Here is a 20,489-nt window from a genome sequence, read left to right as displayed (position 1 = left end):
TGGCAGTCTGTATGAAATGGTTGTCTTGTAGTGGGCGACTCCGTGAGAGAATCAGAGAGCAAAACTGAATGATTTTGGCATTCATAAAGCCAGCAAGTATTACAAATGCTCTTACACAAACAACGAGTTAAAACTGCACTGGTTTTGGCCCAGATACAGATTTCTAATTCAACTTCTAAAGAAGTTAGGGCTAAGTAGCCTTTGTTTTATGCAAAAGGGGAAGGGCATCTTATATTCCCTTACTCTTCCAGAAGTGACTTATGGTTTATATGTTGTCTTTAACCACTGCTGTTCTTAAAATGCTCAGACCAAGTTATTGAGCTATTTGCTAACCAATCACAAGTGTTGAACTTTCTAAAAAGTGCCAAATCGAGGCCTTATTGAAAATACTCCCAGAAGGTTGCTTAATTATAGCATTGATAAAAGAGACTATTTACAGAAATGTCATCAGATTGGTTCAGGATATTTGGTCAAGTGAATGAACTAAGTGAAATATTACTCATTTTTTATGGACAGGTAGTAGAGTGGCTGTTTAATGTTTGAAAAAGCTTTGTATTACTTTGAAGCAATGAAAGCAAAAATGGAAAATGTTCTTGCAAAAGTTGAATTTTAGTAGAACTTTTTCCTTCTTTTGCTTAAGTCTTTTTCTGGGTGATGATGATAAAGTGACATAAATTTTGTGTAGTTTGTGTAACTGCAAGAAATAAGAAAATGTTTTTGCTTCCTTGGAAAGATTATGTTCTGTTGTTCAATTCAGTAACATTAGTAACTAAGAATGTAGGTTTTCATAACTTTGATTCTTGATCATAACTTTGATTTTTAATGTTGATATTTTCTGTTAGGCTACCTCGTTTTTTTTTCTCACTCAATCCTGAAATTTCTCTTATACTTATTTAGTATTTCAGATTAATAATATATTAATACCTTACACGTAGGCATTTTTGTTGTTGGCTTTCTCTTTTATTCCTATTTTAAAGTCAGACATAAGGTAAATTACTGATTACTCCTGTTTATGGTGTTTTGTGACCATTTTAGAATGGGATTATTTTAAAGTTCTTTTCAGTGATGGGGAAACATAATTTCATTGATTTTGATTTGGCTTCTCGTCTTTTAACTGGGCATCTGGCCATTGTGCTTGCTATAACATAAAGCTTGCAACATGCTTTTGCTATAAGACTTGACTGCAGTGGAACTCAAGGGTGATAGTGTTGCATGTTTGTTTACTGGGACAAGCATTTTTCTCTCTGGAAATCAAAAATGTCCTGGAGAACCTGCACCAAAGTCCTGCAGTCACTGCTTAGCACAAGTGCTAAAGGAGTTGTTTTTTTTTTTTTGTCTGCACCACTTGCATCTTTCCCTGATATAACTGCTGAATAATAAAGCTAGAGAATCCTTTTTCTCATTTTATATGCAAACAGTGAGAGTGAAGGATAAGAACAGTAGCAATGTGTGCACAGTCATTTTGATGTCTGTAACTTGTCGCTGTTGTTTTTGCTGCTGGTAGTGCCCTCTGTATTCGCAAAGCTCCTACCGCTGTTTTCTGTGTGATCTCAAAACCATAACTAGTTTGCAAAAATGGTTGATGTTTTGTCTCTAGTTAAGATCGGGAGGTGCACAAGTCTTGGAAGGATGCATAGCAGAAATACGCAATATCACCAGCCTAGATATTTCAGACAATGGTAAGTATACAGAACAGGAATGGAGGGCCATGCAGGTCCCAAATCTGAGATATGTTTATTGTTTCAGCTCCCAATATAATCAAGGGTGGTTGCGCTTGCTTTATAATAATTTGCCATATAAGTTATGGAAAAGTCTCAGACCAAGGCTCTTGTTGTTATAAAGTGTAAGAGAAATGTTAATAGAATAACTCTACTCTCACAGGTTTATGTTGTTTGAAATAACTATAACAGCAGAAGAAATTGAGAGCAGCAAGCATCATGTTAATCTACAGTATTTTGTTCAAAGTGGGTTCAAGTAAGAGAGGATGAGAAGCTAAATGGGGAATGAAAGTGTAGTGAAAGAAGAAAGGCAGAGGAAAGACCAGATATGGAGTGAAGCTGAGGTTGTGACACTGAAGAAGCAAGAGAAGGAAATTCAGAGCATGTGGTCAACCAGCTTCAGGTCATAGAAAGTCTACTTGTATCTTTGGAAAAGTCTTGGACCGTTGTTGATTTGTAGGCTCTGTGCTTCCTAGCTAGAAATACTAGTTAGCTTCTTGTCTTGCAAACTGCAGTTGTAGATATGTGGAATGGAAGAACTCGCTTAGCTGGGCTTGCCTCTCTGACAGCAAAATACAGAATTATTTCAGAAAATGGTTCTCAGTAAAATTGAAAAACCAGAATGGTGGGATTAGCAGGTGGAAAGCTTTAGGAGGTACTCATCCAAATTATGTAAAGAGATTGAATAAATAAAGGTATTTAATATCTAAATTATCTCATGAACCTGGATCCTAACTCAGTAATCGAACTAACGGACTCTTCAGTTCCACCAAACTAGTGTTTGGGAACACAGTAGCACAGCAAGTTATTTTTCCTCCTCAGGGGTAGCATAAAGTTTGCATTGTTTCTTCACATCATTTTATTCATAGCCTGTTTAAAACCTGCAGGCTTTGAGAGCTTGTTGGTACACAGCTCTGCCGAGACTGAATAGAAATCAGCATGGTTTATAAATCCTCAAAGGAACTTTGCCTGACAGCGCAAGGAACCTACCCTTGGGTGACTGGACTGTGGATAAGGGACTACATTTCCCTTCTGTCTGTCTGAGAGATGCTTTCAATGGCTAATTAGGATAGTATTTTAAAAGGCTCATTTTAGAGAACACATTTATTCTCATGGAAAAACAGATGAAAAAGCTGCATAAATAGAAGAACAGATTTTTTTTTCGAGAACTCTTTGAATTAACACACTGATAATTACTTGAATGAATTTAGCTTTAATAATTGGACCCTGTCTGGGACTTTTGTGAAAAAGCGTTTTAATTCTTAATCTGATCTGATTCTTTACAGGCCTAGAATCTGACCTCTCAACCCTTGTAGTCTGGCTTAGTAAAAACCGATCGATAAGGCACTTGGCTTTAGGCAAAAACTTTAACAACATGAAATCCAAGTAAGGCTTTTTCTTCTTTTAAATAACAAAAGAATGAATGAGGAGAAGCTGCTGATTTCATCATCTTCCTAACTTTTCTTCCCTCAGAAATCTCACTCCAGTACTTGATAATTTAGTTCAGATGATTCAAGACGAGGATTCAGTGAGTATCTTTCTGCCTACTACCATCACGTGTATTTGTACTTTCACAGTCTATTTCTGATAATTTTCTTCACTGTGTTAATTTGCTGTGTAAAATTTGATCATGATCCTGCACAATGACATCCAACATCTCATGGTATATATTTTTTTCCAAATAATAATTTGAATTATTTGTAGCATGTAGGTAAATGTTTCTTAGTCTTAGGATCTGTGCTTGTTGAAAAAATAACCCAGATAGTTGGATATGCTTAGCCTTGTTTGCTTTAGGTCTAAATTATAGGACATTACAATGTTAGTGTTCCCTGGGTGGTGATATTCCTTAAATAGCAGATTTATTTTATTTTATTTTACTTTATTTATTCATTTATTTTAGCTAATAAAATGGACAATTTCTTGACGACTATTCTTGGGGGGTTTGGCTTTTTTTTTTTTCTTGACAAAATGCAAAATCACTGCAGCGATCTCCCAGAACTACTTTCTTCATCAGAAGATGCACGTAAAGCAATCGCTATGCTATTCTTTACTTCTGGTACATTTATCACAGAAGCAATTTCATAAAACTCTTTCACAGTGCCATGCTGGGATCCTTGCCCACTTCTTTTCGTTTCCATGCCCTCTCCTGATTCCGAAAGACTTATGTGGTTGGGTTTACTTTCTTTCCTTTCCTTGGCATCCTAGTTTTGGCTAGAAGTGAGTCTTAAGAGGCTCTGTTGGTCTCATACTTGTCAAATTTTATTCATCATTCTTAGTCCTTTCTTTCTCCTTCATGCCCCTTGCAAATACCAAGCAAGCTCTGCTTTCCTCATTCTCCAAAAATAGCTGACTGTAGACTTCAGTTCTCTTAACACCTGCTATTCCTGTTGTCTTTATTGTCTCACCTCCAAGTTCATGGTCCACACTAACAGCTTTTATATTTTCTCCTGCCATCTGTGTCTGTACCCTGCAATTCAGTGGAACATTTTTACTGGGGTTTTTGATGTCTCCTTCCGTACAAGACGATTAGACCCGTATTCTGTGTTCATCTTTTCTCGCTACTCTGAAGTGATTTGTTAAACTAGTCCTCCCTCCTCTCTGTGTCCCTGTAATTGGGATTAGTAGTACTGCTTTTTCTTGATTCTTTGCCTACCTCCTTACCTTCTTCTTTAAATATGAGATGTCTGTGTGACACAGTGAAGTGCTGCATATGGATACCAGAGCTAATTCTAATTGAGTTAGCACCAGTAATGAATGCAGTAAGTCCTTGTGTGCACAAGTTAAATGGAGGATTATTCCAAGAAGCGCGTTGGTAGATCTCTGTATTACTTCTTATTCCAAACTATAGCCTTTTAATTTTGTGTTGTGTGACCACCTCCTTCTACTCTGCCTCTGAACAGAATGGTGCAGGGCTCTCTTCCCCTTCTCTTTTTTTCTTTTTGATACTGTACTGAGAGTGGTATCATTTCATCAGAATTTTATCAGATAACATCTGCTTATTCTCTTTGGACGTTTGTCTCTGTCCTGCCCTGTATCTCCTATCAGCTCTCCTCGAAGGCTGTTGTGTAAAATCAGACTAATCACAAGCACATTTAATTTATGTTGTTTTTTCACAGTTTCCTTCATCCTTTTACTTTGCTGCAGGTGAACATTTCTTCCCATGCAGGTGATATCCTAAAATACCTCTTCAACACACACTATCCTTTCTTTCCATTATCCAAACCTTCTTCTCAAATGTGCAGTGTTTCTTTCTGTTTATATGACTATCCTCTTCATAATATCTGTCCACAAAGGTAAAACTTTCCAATTCCAATTTTGAAGTCTCCGGGTCATACAAAAAGTAGCTGCTAAATTTTGGATGTATGGCTCTCACAGCTCACCCTCCCTTGCCTCATCAGCTTCAGCTTCTTGTGCTCCTTTTCATTTTAGCTTATGGGTGACGTTAGCCATTGTTTCATTTTCTGTCTTCTCTACAATCAGGTGGGCTCCTGTAATTCTTACTCAACATGTCTTTTTTTGAGCCAACTTACACAAACATGCTCTTTAGTCTCATCCTGTTTTCAAAGTGTTGAAAGGAAATAATCCACTAAAAAGATTTTTTTTATGCTTAAAATAGCTGTTTCTTCTTCATATCCTGCATTAACCTTTGGGATGTAGCCTATTTGCTGTTACCCTGTCTCTTCTCTCCCCATTTTCTAGTCTCTTGTTAATCCTTTCTAGTGAAAGAATCTTGTTGCCTTTCTGTCTCATCTGATGCTAAAATCAATCAAAAACATCTCCTAGCAGCTAAATAATGGAGAACAGACTATGTAGCACTGTGGGAAAAAGATATGTTGCAGATAGCTGCCTAGGATGGCCCTCACTCCACCTGGAGATAGTGCAAGTCTTAGAAAATTCTTTCAAGTTTTATAGCTATTTATGTTTGGTTTTGAATCCTAAATGGGGAGGTCCTTGTTGTACCACTACTATGCATTTACTGCCACAGGACACTAAAAAGTTGCAATGGAACCGGAGAGAACAGAGGATGGTGTTGCCCAGAACACATAGTGCTTGATCAATATTGCCTGCAGGCTGGTGCAGCCTGGGGACCACGCATTATCTGCATGGAAAGCTGGAATGAGAGGCTTTAATCTAAAACAGTTGTATGCCAAATGCGTCTTCATGTATTTATACACGCTTAAAATAGATCTGTTGCTGTGTTAATGTGAGTCATGAGTAAAATGATTTAAACAATCAATAGCTTGGTTTTATAACTGGAAAAAATACAGCCAGGCACAAATGTAATTCTACCCAATTTAAAAACAATGGTAGTAACCTAAACAGCAAAATTTCCTAGGTGTTTAATATAAACAAGAATGTAATATTGAGATTAAAAATACATATATTCTTTATTTGGCTACATGCTGTACAGTGCAGTCTATAATAATGTGTTCTTATTAGTATAGCAGGAGGTGTCTGAAGTTGTATGCTTACTGTGCCATTTCTTTTCCTCGTGCCAAAATGGATGTTACGCTGCAGGTGCAGTGTAGCATTACTCAGAGTGGCAGTCAGTCCTGCATAGGTGCAGATAATTATTACAGTGCTGAGTATCTTTAGTTTTTAGTTCACTGTCTGTTGAAGAACTGGCCTTTTGAGTGATTTTAAGAACTCCTCCTCCTTAATAAGATTGTTCTAAGACATCTTCAGTGCTATTGGCAGATTATCTGCTTTCTGCAGCAGGGCCACTGTAGTGCTTGTCAGACACCTGGTTTCTTAATATCCAGCTAAAAGTATAAAACTCCGATTTTACAAGAAGTAAATGTCTGTAGGCTTTTTGGTGTTGGGGAGGGAGAGTGGTTTTTGTTGTTTGTTTTTAAATGTAATGGTCAGGTAGTTTCGTGAGTGTTTAGCAGTGATGTTACTTTAATCACACAGTCACATTCTGATTGTAGTTCACATTCTGACCACCAAATCAGTCCAGAAGTGTTATTCCTTTCTCATTCAGTAAACAATAGGGGTAGTTATGCAAGAAAATTAGCAATTTATCCACTTCAGAGACACTGCCAACATAGCAGGGTTTTTTACTCTCGTGTACATACCACTTAGGTGATAATAATGGTGTATAAGTATCAGTCCTTGCAGAACATAGTGCAGAAGTCTTTCCAAAGTATATATTTTTCTGTCAGAGTATTGGAATAAGTGAGATGAGACATCGTTTCCTGAGAAGGTATTTGAGGTTTAGAAAATCTGATATGTGGGAGTGAGCATTTCCAGTGAAGTTCCTAGAATGGCCCTTTCTAAAGTGACACACAAGAAACAGAAGAAACTTCTCTTTCACAAACTTATTGGTGATTTCTATGTCTGATTGCTGTGTAGTACTGCTTTTCTGTGAATCTGTCACAGGAGGTCTTCTCAGACTTGTGCCAAGAACATTAAATACCTTTCTAATGCGATGTTAATATTCTTTAGGGTACATAATGTAGTGAAACAGGGGAACATAGACAGATTAAGGACATTAACGTAGTAGTTTAATAACTTCCATTTAAAATAAAATCAGCATGTGGCTCGTGTTACTGTTAGACTTTTTAATTATAAACCTGCTGTGCCTCCAAATTTTTATGTATTTCCTCACTTATAAACGCATTTCTTAGTGTTGCAAACTTTTTGGTTATCCCTGTCATCCAGTGGTGTCTGGAAGCTATAGTCCCATTGTATAGCAGGTGCCATGCAAGCTTCTTGGATCCTGGAAAGTGTGCACATATAGCTCAGTTGGTTTGTTTACATTAATCTAAGCCTCAGGCACCTAATTTAGTTGCTTTGATTCATCCTTCTGAGGTGTTGATTTTCCCATATATGAGTAATTTGGAGATTTTAGTCTTCTAAAATTCATCCTCTTGATACGTGACTAAGTTGGTGTATAGTGACAATGCTCTTCTCCATATGAGCTCACACTTAAGCAAGGGAAAATGTTTTGTGGAGCTATTGTATATCAGCAAAGACAAATGACAATCTTGGCAACTGTGGTAGCTCTGCAAGGTGTGGTGATGGATAGACTAGCTCTTAAGCTCCTGCTTTTGAGTATTGGGACACTAAGAATGGAGGGAAGACATAAGATCGTTAACAACAGTGTTTTTAAAAGTTTTCTTAAGGCTTTAGTGTGTGATTTGCAGGAACCCAATAGCTAGTTTCAGGTTAACATGGGGAGGGGGGGGGGTGTATACATAAAAAGCTGCATAAAGATTTTGCAATCACAGGTGTCAGAACATTGCTGTGAATAATATTCATTGGCTTACTCATGTTACTAGATACTCTTCTTACTGCTCTTAATTTCAGACCTGCTACGCCTTTTTGTCTCTTCCCTCCCAAATGTCCATGTCCTTAGTTGAAGATATGCAGATATGCAAAATCACTCCTTGAAGTAACAATAATAAAACAGTTTAAAGGAATTGGTTTTGTTTTATTAATGTCTCAGGTCCTAATTTGCCCTTGGGGTAAACTTCCCAGTCTGAGTGAGAGAAGTGGGTGCTAGGTATTTTTATTTCTCACTGGCAGGGAAGCATGCTGGTTAAGCAAAACTCACTGGACACCGGAAGTTGTGGTGTGAAGCTGATTGTTGCTGTTTTGCCTCTTTTCAGGTTCCTGCTGTATTCAGTACTTAGTGGGACACAGAAAATAGGAGTCATTGTCACTTAATGTTTTTTTTCAGGGTGTAACTTAATCTCTGTGTCTTTGACACCTGTGCTGTAGTTGCTGAATCCTACTTTGTTGTGTGTACAGCACATGCAGCAAACACAGAAATAGCTCGTTGATGCTCAGTGTTATCTTCAAGAGTTTCATGAACTTCTTCTGGTGGATGTGCATGCGCTATCAGTTGCTATTATCCGTGCCTTTTCTGTGCTCCACAGCCTCTGCAGTCATTGTCCCTCGCAGATTCCAAGCTGAAGACTGAGGTCACCATCATTATTAATGCTTTGGGCAGCAATACCTCTCTTACTAAAGTGGATATTAGTGGAAATGCCATGGGAGATATGGGAGCAAAGATGCTGGCAAAAGCTCTACAGATAAACACCAAGCTCAGGTAAGGGAAACATATTTGCACTAAAAGATATAATAGCTTAATAATAATGTTGTTGGCATATTATCAAGCTGTTTCTCTTCAGGACCACTGGAAAAAGCCAAGCTATAATGTATCTATTTGGAAAGCTTCTCATTCCTTTTTCTTTAAAAAGGAAAAGAAAAAAGAAAAAAAAAAGATGGAAATTATCTCTGCAAAAATATCTCCAGAACTGAAACTGGAGCAAAACTGCATCCAATTAGAAGGGTATTTCATGGTTTAGGATTAGGTACAGAATTTGATTTGCTCATCCACTTCACAATTAGGGGAGAAAGATGTGGTTTTGACAGATAGTGCATAGGCACAATCCTTTCTTTTCCTTCTGTTTTCAAGGCAAAATCCAAACCCATTTTCATCCAATTTCAGCTCCAAAAAGACTTAAGTCTTCTTGCTCATAGTAGCCTACTTTTGAAGAGATGGTATCTTTCTGTTGTGACAAGGCAGCTCTAAATTTTCTGGAATCATAAAAATGATTACATTGCTATGAAGCTCTGGATGTCATCTAATCCAACCTCCTTCTCGAAGGAGGGCCAGCTTTAAAGCTAGGTTGCTTAGAGCCTTCTCCAGGCAGTCTTTGAAGATCTTCAAGTACAGAGATTCTCCAACTTCTCTCGGGAACCTCTTCCAGTGCTTAGCCACCTTGTTCTACTCTCTCTTTTCTATTGGAGGCTTTCTCAGCAGAGAAAATTCTGATACTTGGGTGGGAAATAAAGTATTCTTTCTCTAATGTAATATCAGTTTGTAGGAGAATTAAGAGCTTGTGGAATTCAGAAAGGGTTAGTATTATAGACCATCCCTTCCTTTCCCTCTCCCCCCACCTTTAGCGCTGATGGACCTTGGCATCACTTCCCTGCATCTTCATCCACCTGACAACTTAGCACATGGCTGGCACTGATGACTACAGAGTATCACATTTTTTCTATCCAGTGTGTGATTAGCAAATGGTAAACCTTCAATCAACATGTATCTTGATGGGAACCTCTAAATATGTCACCATCATCAGGAAAATCAATACTCACTCCTCCTCTAGTCAGACTGTGCAGATGAACCTTCCACGGTGTATTGTCTGTGTGAAGAGACCACCGTGTGCTTGGCCTCCAAGAGTTTGCTCCCTGCAGGATAAGAAGTTCTCCAGAACAGTCCTGGCTGTTTTGCTCAGATACAGAGATCCTGGCATTGCCTTGCTATCCCCAGACTGAATAGTGAAAATGTTAAGGAAATGCTGGAGAGGTGGCTAAGGTTTGTTCAATGTATGAACCTGAAATAGCCACCAGTACCTGAAGAAATAAAGCATTGAAGGCATTCAGGATGGCAGACTGAAATGTGCCACAGCACACTGAATGTTACAGCTGTACTCTGTGGTAGGATTACTAACTGAATAATGTGATGGTAACTGGCTGTGCTTAAAATATTATAAAATTATGTCCTGGTAGAAATGTAAATACTTTTTCAAATGACAGAAATATCCGATATCTGACCTTGGACATTTCTGATCTTTGGAAGGTAGGTGTAGAATCTACTTTCCTTTCTTCCTTACGTTTTTCTTTGCATTTTCAAAAAAACCAAAGGGATTATTCTGCAATAGCAGAAGGGTGTTACTACCCGTGAAATCCTGCAGCTACTTTTTTTTTCGAACACCAGAACTCTTTGTTTATGTCTTTCTTTCTTAAGAACAGCTACAACTAGCGCTCTTGCATGAGCAAGATTTATCTGCATGACTGTCTCTTCTGACTACTAATGAGATCTTTGAACATGTGTTCACAAATTGTCAGGCAGTCTGCCTGAGTGGTCTAAATTGGGGGAGGAGGGGGAAGACTTTATCACTCCTATCAAAGAGTTTTGTATTCAAAAGAGCTGCAATTCATGCACCTAACCTAATGGTATATACTGGCAGCTAGTTATGTTCCACGAGGAATCATAGGAGCTGTGCAGTGAGCTGGTACAGGATTAAATGTAAAATAGCCTGAAAATTTTGACCTGCAATCAGCATGACTTTTTTAAATATTTTTTTTCTGCAACTGTGGTGATATAACCTGTATGGAACAGAGATTGATCACGTACTCTAATTTTCTTGGTTTTCAGTATGGCCCTGTAGAGCAGACAGTTGAACTTTGTTTTGATGCCATTCCTGGAAAAAGCTGAAATTTTATCTCCAAATCTTTCTATTAACAGTGTTTTAGAAAAGTTATATTTAGACAGTAATAATGGAAAATATAGTACAGGGTCCCCTTGGACGAAACGGGAACTCAATTTTGTAATATTTTTGTCCCTCACTTCAGTCATTCTAAGCTTTTAGCATATGAGTAGAGACTTTTTTTAAAAATGTTGCTAGTGCTATGCAGTTTTTGACATACAACTCTGTGTTATTTCAATATGCAGTGTTTCAGTATAGATTTATTTGGCTCATCTGTTGTTATTGTTTAATTTGTTTTCTTCCTCTCAGAACTGTAATATGGGACAAGAATAACATCACTGCACAGGGCTTCCAGGACATAGCTGTGGCACTGGAAAAGTAAGTCCTCAAGCAACTGAATGACTGATGAAGAAAGAGGTCAAACACTTAGATCCTGAGTGATCTGAGCAGCTGCAGTTTTCACTGCAGCCAGTGTGATTTGAAGATACTGAATGCTCTCAATTTTTGAGCATCAGAGTGTTTAATCTACAGGCAGACATGACTTCACATCCTTCAAAAGGATGAGAAGAGGCTCAGTGGCTCTTTCGTGTATACACTGCTGTCAGCATTAAGACCGTTGAGTTCTGCTGTTGATGTTAAAATTTAGCATTTGAGAATATTTTCCCCTTTTCTTCATTCCCTTGTGTTGGTAACATGCAGAAATTCTATTCTTGTCAATGAATGAAGCTGTCTATAATAACAGAAAATTACTGAAGCATGCCTTTGTGGTCTGACTTTTTTTTTTTTCTTTCCCCCAGCAAGTCGAAACTAGTAGTGATGATCTCAGAAAATGCAGTTGTTCATTGTAGTCTCCGTGGTCTGGGTCCTCTTGCTTCCCTGAGCTTTCTCGCAGTTGCAGCAGTTAGCAGTGATAGATGCTAAATGACTTTCATCTCTCTGTCTCCATCACATTTCTTTATATGTGATTATTACTTTTCTGAAGAGGGAAAAATTACAGATTTAAATTAAGCAGCAGTTGCAGTTGTTTCACATCATTAAATCCCTCAGACATGAACAAAGGGTCTCTTTAGAAGGTGAAGCTAATATGCCATTGCTAGTTTCTAGACAAAATGTCTTGCAAAACTGTGTAAGTACTATAGGGAGCGTCTTAACCCTCGCAGGGGTCATAGCTCTATAGAGCTTATAAAGTTACTTGGTTTATGAAACTGCTGTAGTTAATATACTTCGTTTCAAAATGAATTCAGTTGCACTGATGGGGAAAATTATATAAATGATGTATAATTAAACAAATCATCTTGGAGTGATTCCATTGATAGTAGTAAATAAGAATTTGCAAAGGTTATTTGTCAGCTTGCAGACATTTCCAGAGAGCAATAGCATGTACATTTATGAGAAAGTCTGGTAGAAAAGAATATATGCTTATTTTCTGGTTAGCATCAACTTTACTTTTCTGTTCTGAAGTGCTTGGATAAGTAAATAAAAAAGGGAGACATCCTAAGGCAAAAGCAAATAATCTATGCAGGAAGAGAAATGTTACCGATAATTCTCTGACATTACACGTTGTTGAGATGATGTCTCATTTATTTAGCTTGTAAGCTGAGGTCATTTGATGTCTCTGCTAACATTTAAAAATTATCAAAATCATTGATAATATCATAACCTAAGTCACGAGCAACAAAGGTTTAATCTTGCAAGAGAAGGACTGTCAATGTTGGCTGAAAACAATTAGCCTTTAAGCAATCCATCTCAAAGACATATTCAGAACATCCTATACCATATGTTTCCTAAAAATACACGAAACCAGCAATATTCTGTAGCAAAGAACTGTTGCTCAAGATGCAGTGAAATATACTGAAGATGCTTGGGGGTGTGTTGTGTCTGTTTTGGTTTTTGTTCTTAACAAAAATGGTCATATACTAAACCACAAAAGAGAAGAAAACTAGGCTTCCAGAGTATGAGGCTGAGGACTGGGAGGGATTCTAACAAACTTTTAACCAGACTGAAGTAATCTGAACGTGTTTTTTTTTTCTCCTCCCCCCCAGCTTTTCTTCATCATCTTAAAGTTGTTTGAAAACAGTATTCCTGTGAGGGAATTTTAGGAGCTTGGCCACTAACAGATTTGCCACAAGGGTATCCCAGCTGACTTGAGCTGAGAGGGGTTTCTGTAGAGTCCTCTAAAAGTGTTTATTCAGGAGAGCAGTGTACATCCTGTTCAGCCTGGCCATTAAATATGGATTTGTATCTCAGTAATTTTGGTATGGAAATTAGTATGTGCTTGTGTGCTTTGCAATCTAGAGCCTACTCTGTCATAGAACTGTGCGATATCGCCCCATATTTATTTCTGGGAGACTTTTGTTTGCATGGACTGACTGAAGAAGTAGTTCAGGCTCTAAAAGCTGATATGAAATGCTGGAATTTGGTAGAGAGCTAGAAATCCTTCCTTTTTCAGTGATGCAAATTTCACATACCCAAGCCTGCAAAACAGATGATGTTATTCCCATAAAAAAAAGAAAGGCAGTAAAATCATCATGCTGCAGCAGTGAATGTACATCACAAATGGAGCAGGAGTTACTACAGGAGAAGTAATGTGATGAAATGTAGGACTATTGTCACATATGCTGTATGTAAAGGAAGAAACGGGAATTTTTAAGACATTCTTTCCAGTCACTGAGTGCTTCCCTGAAATGTAACGTTCTTTTTATATAAGTATTTTGCTGAGAGTATTAATGGAATTACTGTGTGTTAGGAAATTACCGGATTATTGAGTTGGTAGAGAAATGTGCTCCATTAAAAAGAGAGAAGTGGAGTCTTAAGAAAAAGAAGAATGGAACAATATTTGGGGAAACAGAAAAATGGAATGTGAAGATTGCTCTAATGATCAAAGTTGAAAGCAAGCTTTAAATTCTTGATATTTGTCCCTAAGAGCTGCTTCATTTTTAGATGCAAACAGGCTAGCATTCCAGAACAGTGCTGCTTGTCCAAAGGACCCATTAATAGAGCCTTCCTTAGTGGTCTTTTAAAGTTCTACCTCTGTGACTGTGTGTCCATGAAGTCTCCTTGTCTTTCATTTCTGTGTGTGAGGGAGAGGGAGGGAGCACTAAGCTTTTGACTAAATTGAATTTAGCATATGATTACTAGCATGAGAGCTAATAATTATAGATTTCAATGAATGTGATGTATTAAATGTCAAACAGCTGCATAGATCCTTGGCAATCTACCTTTGTTTCTTTTTAAACAAATAAATGCACACCGCGCCTGCCAGGTAGTGTCAGGCAATTAGCAACTTGTGTAATTATTCTCTCTCTCTGACATTTCATTGTGGGTTAACCTGGCAGGCAGCTCAGCACCACACAGCCGCTTGCTCACTCCCGCTGAGTAGGATGGGGGAGAGAATCAGAAAGGTAAAAGTGCAAGAACTCATGGGCTGAGATAAAGCCAGCTTAACAGGTAAAGAAAAAGCCATGGGTGCAAGCGAAGCAAAACAGGGCAGCACGAGGAGCAGGAAAGAGGCCTTGGCTCTGTGTGAGCGCTGCTCTGCAGCAACTGAAACAGCCCTGTGTTATCAACAGTTTTCCTCACAAATCCAAAACACAGCGCCATACCAGCTACTACAAAGAAAATTAACTCTATCCCAACCAAAACCAGTACACATTGAAAATTAGTCTCCATGTTGGCGGTCAGCCAGTTATTCTGTGTTTTGTATTACATGGTGACACACAGCAGTGTCTGTGTAGTAGATGCAGTCCTTTTGAAGGAGAAGACAACTAGAAATAAAAGTTTTTGTTGTTGTTGTTGTTGTTTTTTGCTATGAATAAGGTGTTCACATTGGGGAAGAAAAGTGGAAGCCTTACATAAGCATGCAAGGTAAAACGTTAAGTAGTATCGGTGAGTAATCAATGAGATGGGCAGTTCAAAAGGTCACTCTCCTTCAGAGAGTGATGTTTCATGTGGCTAAGCAAGTGGTGGGATAGGAGTTGAAAGAATATTGGAGCTAGTTAAGTAGTTAAGGTGTCTGTTGTTCAAGTTAGTGCATACAATGAGGGATGGGTCCTTTGAAGTCAATGGAATAGGCTCACTTGAAACTGTCATCTGTAAGGTGCTCAGAAATAGAGGCCTCTCAACATACTTAAGGAGCTCTGGATGGAATAGAAACAGACAGTTCACAGGATGTTTGCAGACTGTTGAAGGAGAAGGAAGAGGTGTTTGCAAACAGTGAAGGCTAATTGAAAACAGGCAGAATAATTTCTTTTCCAGTTTTTAAGAACTGCTTGCTTTTTTTGCTCTTATTTATTGAAATCTAAAAGTATACGGGCATACCACTGCATATAACATTATAGGCTTAACCATGTCATGCTAGTCAAGTTATGTTCTCAGGGTTTAAACACAATTTTGACTCAAGACAAAACTCTATCTGTATTCTAGTATTGCAGCAGATGGATGAAGCTATGGAAATATTTTGCAAACAAATAAGCAAAATACAGGGAACAATTGTTTGCATAAAGCAGTGTGGAGATGCTACACTTGTTTTGCCAGCTTTTATTAAAAATTCAGCAAGTGTCTGCAATTTGTTGTAAACACAAGGAGCAATTAAATACTAAATTTTCAAAACTCAGTCTCTTCGTCACTGTCTTATCTGTTACTGAATATTTCCATTTAGACTTAGATCTGATAGAATTGCTAGTAGGCACTGAGACATTCAGTTCTGTTTTAATATAGGAAAAAAAATAATCCAACCTTGTGGGCAAAAGCACAGCAGACAGCGTGACCTTTAATTGGCAGCCACTGGGCACTGGCCATTTAACTGTACTTTGTGCTTTTTTTAAATCTCCACTTCTATCCAGTGGCAAAGAATAAGCAGAAAAAAGGAGCATGCATGCCTCCAGATAGTCCACTTAAAAATACGAAAAATAGTCTTAGTACCTTCTACAGCCAGGCTAGATGCATCTTCTGTTCCCCTCCTAGTTCATTCTTCATGAAGAGATGCAGTAATTAGGCTACGTTTTACTAATAAAAAACTTTATTTTTATTTTTTATTTTTATTTAGGAATTATACTTTGAGATTCATGCCTATACCTATGAATGATGCTTCCCAAGCACTCAAAACAAACCCTGAGAAAACAGAAGAGGCACTGCAAAAGGTATTGCCTATACCACCCCCATACAGAAATAAAGCCAATCCCCCCCCCAAAAAAAAAAAAAAAAAAAAAAAAAGTAATAATTTTAAGTGGCTGTGATTTCATGCCTGGCTGAATAAGAATTCTTGGCTAGTTTCATTGATTGTTTGATTTGCATGGGCATATATGTGGTAATCAAGTGCTGCAAGGCATGTAAATCTTTTTGTTCCAAAGTGCTTGAAGTGAAGGGGTGGTGGAATGCAAAGGTGTATTATCAGAAAGCCATAACCAAACCAGTGCAAGCTAGACCTTTTATTTCTGTACATCTAAGTGTACATCTAAGGGAGAGTCAAACTGCCATATTTGTTACAGATGTGCTTGTTTGTATTTCCACATGCATAGAATTAATGGTATGCATTTTTTCCTGTTGGGGCATAAGAAATGCAGTCAGCTCAGCACAAGACAAAGGATGCTCTTAAATTTGGGGGAGGATAAAAACATTTACTGCCTGTGTTTTATATTGTACATATAAAATTCACACACTGCCATAAATGAACAACTGCACCAACATGTTCTTTTGGATGAAGGTGGTGTTGACAGTATGTGTAGCTGTTCCACTTGCATGGGCTGTACAACTCCCAGCTGAGTTTTAATACAGTAAATCTTGCAAGCTCCAAATGAGCCTCCTGCTCAATCAGAAAACATACAGTTCACAAGTCTTTAATGAGTAGCTTTACTTCAGCCAGGGTAGGGTCATAAAAACCTTATAAATAGTTCTCACAGACAGTTGTGATTATAAAGCAAATGCCTATGATCCTTTTTAGAAAATAAATTATCAGTAAAGTGATTCCCAAAGCGAAAAGTGCTGGTAGTTAGCCCCTTTTTCTTTGATGCATGAAAATTATCTAAATTCTGCTTTAAACAAATCTGGATCATGGGGGATGGTTATATTTCTTGCATCTTGTTTAATGTAATTATAGATAAGTTCATGTCTGGAATGATAGATGCATCTCTAAAAAATATCATAAATTCTATGTGTTAATTAGGCATTACGTAAAAAGAGCATTTTATGTTGTTCATTTCAAAGTTGCTAATGCATTCTGGACCTCAGTTTGTTTTAACTTGTGCTGTTTAAGCTTTGTTTATACAATATAAAGCAGTTTTCTCAAAAAAAAAAAAAAAAAAAAAAAAGACAAAGGTTTGTGGAGCGGTGCTGTGAAAGCTGCCAATTCCCCTCAGGCAGTAACACCTGCCCGCACTAGCTGAACTGTGGAGGCCAGTGTAGGGATGCCTGAACTGACCACCTGGCATCTCAGGAGGGTCCACAAACTTCAGCACACCACAGCTTGAATACAACGAAAGTGCTCCTGACCCTGGTCCACCACCAGACAGCCATAGTAGCTAACCTCCCCAGCTCTAGTATCTCCACCATGTGCTTTACTTATGGTGTGGATGAGCTGCATAAGCCTTGTATTACTGCTGAAGGCCTAACAGGGGGCACGGTCAGACTGCCCCAGTCCTTGCTGCTGATGCAGGTTAAGAGGTTCCTGTCAGCCCCTGGTAGTCTGTGCCTCACAACCTGCTGACTACCACATCTGTCCTTTTCCCTTTTCTTCCTCTCAGATCAGGTCCATCATCGGAGATGGACCTGAAACAGTTTACTAGTTGGGTTTTGGACTAGACTGATATTGACAGAACCGGGTTAGGCAGTTACTCCATGTTTCATTAAGCTGGCTGACAGTAGGTGGTGACTGCTGGTGATAGTTGTGGTGGACTGGGGACAGCGGCTGTGGGTAGAAATCACTTTTCCCTGAACAGCACTCACTGACTGGTTAGCCCTAAGTAACTTTTGAACTGTGTTTTCTGGATCAGTTAGGCACTTCTAGGTAATGTGTCTTCTCTCAAGTCCATAGTGCTGTTTAAACCTGCCTCTTTGCAGTGGGCCAAATGAATCTAAGACCATCATCTGTCTTGTGTCATCGTGGTCTCTACAGCAACACTTGAAGGATAGATTCCCTTTAGATATTTCTCAAATCTGGATCTACTCCTTTTGTCAACATAGCTTACTAAATTGTTCAAAAGAGATGACTAACTGAGAAAGCACTGGCAAAAGCATAGTGTTTAACAAAGTTTCACCACTGAGTGAGCGAATATTTGCCAATGTGATTATCCAGCATTGAGACACATAGAATAAGGTTTGCAGATAACAAACAAAATTATACTGAAGCAATCGTTACTGTTAGTCCCCATTTCTGATACAGCGTGGACGAACTGCATAAACGCTGCATTACTGTTGAAAGCATAATAAGGGACACAGCGTGAAAGCAAATTACAATCCAGAGTCAAATCAGTTTCCTAATCTGGCTTTGTTTTTTAGATAGAAAACTACTTGCTTCGTAATCATGAGACCAGAAAGTACCTACAAGAGCAAGCATACCGGTTGCAGCAAGGCATTGTCACTAGTACCACTCAGCAGGTGAGCACCTCATTCCTTGTTGGTACTTCTCTGGTTTTAAGATCTGTTTGGGGGACAGAATTCTCTTGCTCTTCCTTCATAGTAGGTTAAAGCAGAACGTGCTTTGCAGATGATATTTGGTTGCTCAAAAAAATAATAATGATCAATGATAATATTTTTGGAAAAGGTAAGTCTTCTGCATAGTAGCTTGGTACTGTGTACAGAAAGACCCAAGCTATCTCTGAGTAAACTACTGTTGGAACCAGGAATAGTTCAGTTCACTTGTGCTCAGGAGTCTGACCTTCAGCAGGCTTTCATTGTTGTGGCAAGTATCATCATAAGGCTCTGCCACTTCTGGTGCCTGAGTTAGATCCAGTGTCTCTGCATAGCACTGAGCTACCATGTATATATGCCCGTTGATACCACCAGAACACATAACCTTAGAGAGCATGTTGTCCTTAGACCTTCAAAATTTCAGGTATCATGGGAAGATTTACTTAGATGAATGAAGCAAAAGAAAGTGGAAGTCTTCTGTGCTCTTTATATTGTGGACAAATGAAAAGGCTTCCTGTCTAACACAGCCCTAAATACTGCTCAAAGTTGGGAAACCTTTTTGGTTTGTCAACAAACCACATCACTACCTAAGCACCTCCCAAGCACTCCCAAGCACCAAGTGGTAAGACAAGAGGAAATGGCCTTAAGTTTTGCCAGGGGAGGTTTAGGTTGGATGTTAGGAAGAATTCCTTCACTGAAAGGGTTGTGAAGTATTGGAACAGACTGCCCAGGGAAGTAGTTGAGTCACCATCCCTGGAGGTCTTCAAAAAAAAGCATAGATGTAGAGCTTGGACATGATCTAAGGGTGGAGTTGGCAGTGCTGGGTTAAAAGTTGGGCTGACTAGATGATCTTAGAGGTCTTTTCCAACCTAAATGATTCTATGATTCTTTGATTCTAAGTTTGCTGAAGTGCAACATGTTCTTTTTGTATGTGTGTGGGGTTTTTTTTCTTTCTTTTTTTCCCCTTTTGGTAGTCCTCTTGAGAGGACTGAGAGAGTTTTCTGTGGTAACTCGCCATTCTCTCCATTCTAGTACATTTTTTGCCAGTACTCCTCAGGGCTTTTCTTCAGCTCCAGTACACTTCTAAAGCAAGGTGATGTAAACAGAATAAAACTTGTCACAGCCTTTGTTTTAAATTTACTCGCGTGTTTGCACTAGTTGTGTTCCCATGCAAATGGAAGACTCCAGTATACTGGAGGAGGAAAAAATGAGAGCAGTGCTTGTTTTGCTCTTCAGCTGAGTCAAAAAAATTTCTGTGCTGTCTTCATTATTTGAGAGGTGAATTTTAATTCAAAGTACCTTTTTCTACCTGCATCATTAAAAGTTAATGGGACATAGTTTTATTACTACAGCCTGAAATTATATTGTAACCTCTCAGCAGAGAAAATGGTTCATGGAGACGTACTGGCAGTAAAAACTGCAAGAGCAGCATCACTTTATTTTATTTTGTCATTTTTTTTTGTTCCAATGCCATCTTTTTTCCTGTGTTAGTAATCTCCATATCAATTAAGTTTAGATCTTTTTATAGCTTGGTGGATTTAGTTGTGCTTTTCTCTCAACAACCACACACACAGCAGGTTTCAGTAATTTATTATTGTTTCAAAAGTAGAGTAAAATTACTCATTTCTTATTAAATTGTGCTTGGTATGGATTGATTTTTGCGAACAGTTTTAAAAGAGAGCTGGAAAAGATTCTGTAGTTACTATAGTGGAATTACATTATTATTCCCAGAGTATGGTTTTTTTTTTCAGTCCAGATGTCCCAGTGAGACCTTCCACTATCTAATAATTAATTAGCTTTTTGTACTTATACAAAAAAACACCCAAAACTCTTTGAAGAGGAAGAGTCATGTGGAGCAGAAAAGGAGCATGCTGTGAAATTATTTCAGTTCTTATTGCTGATGATATAAGATGTTAGAACT

At 38.3% G+C, this 20,489-nt stretch overlaps 1 protein-coding gene across 5 annotated transcripts in view; it reads left to right on the top strand.

Annotated features, from left to right (window-relative positions):
• The window catches only part of CARMIL1 (capping protein regulator and myosin 1 linker 1), a 186,989-nt gene that overhangs the window by 115,523 nt on the left and 50,977 nt on the right, over positions 1-20,489 (top strand). For all 5 annotated transcript variants that reach the window (XM_040549451.1, XM_040549449.1, XM_040549450.1 and 2 more), the window contains 7 exons: positions 1,598-1,679; positions 3,005-3,104; positions 3,192-3,246; positions 8,603-8,775; positions 11,255-11,323; positions 15,990-16,083; positions 18,437-18,535. In XM_040549451.1, coding sequence (XP_040405385.1) covers positions 1,598-1,679; positions 3,005-3,104; positions 3,192-3,246; positions 8,603-8,775; positions 11,255-11,323; positions 15,990-16,083; positions 18,437-18,535 — 672 coding nt within the window. The remainder of the gene's footprint in view (positions 1-1,597; positions 1,680-3,004; positions 3,105-3,191; positions 3,247-8,602; positions 8,776-11,254; positions 11,324-15,989; positions 16,084-18,436; positions 18,536-20,489) is intronic.

Source organism: Cygnus olor, chromosome 2, assembly GCF_009769625.2.
Source record: "Cygnus olor isolate bCygOlo1 chromosome 2, bCygOlo1.pri.v2, whole genome shotgun sequence".
In the NCBI taxonomy this organism is placed as follows: domain Eukaryota; kingdom Metazoa; phylum Chordata; class Aves; order Anseriformes; family Anatidae; genus Cygnus; species Cygnus olor.
The sequence above is the reverse complement of the archived record's forward strand: the minus strand, read 5'-3'. Positions and strand labels throughout refer to the sequence as shown.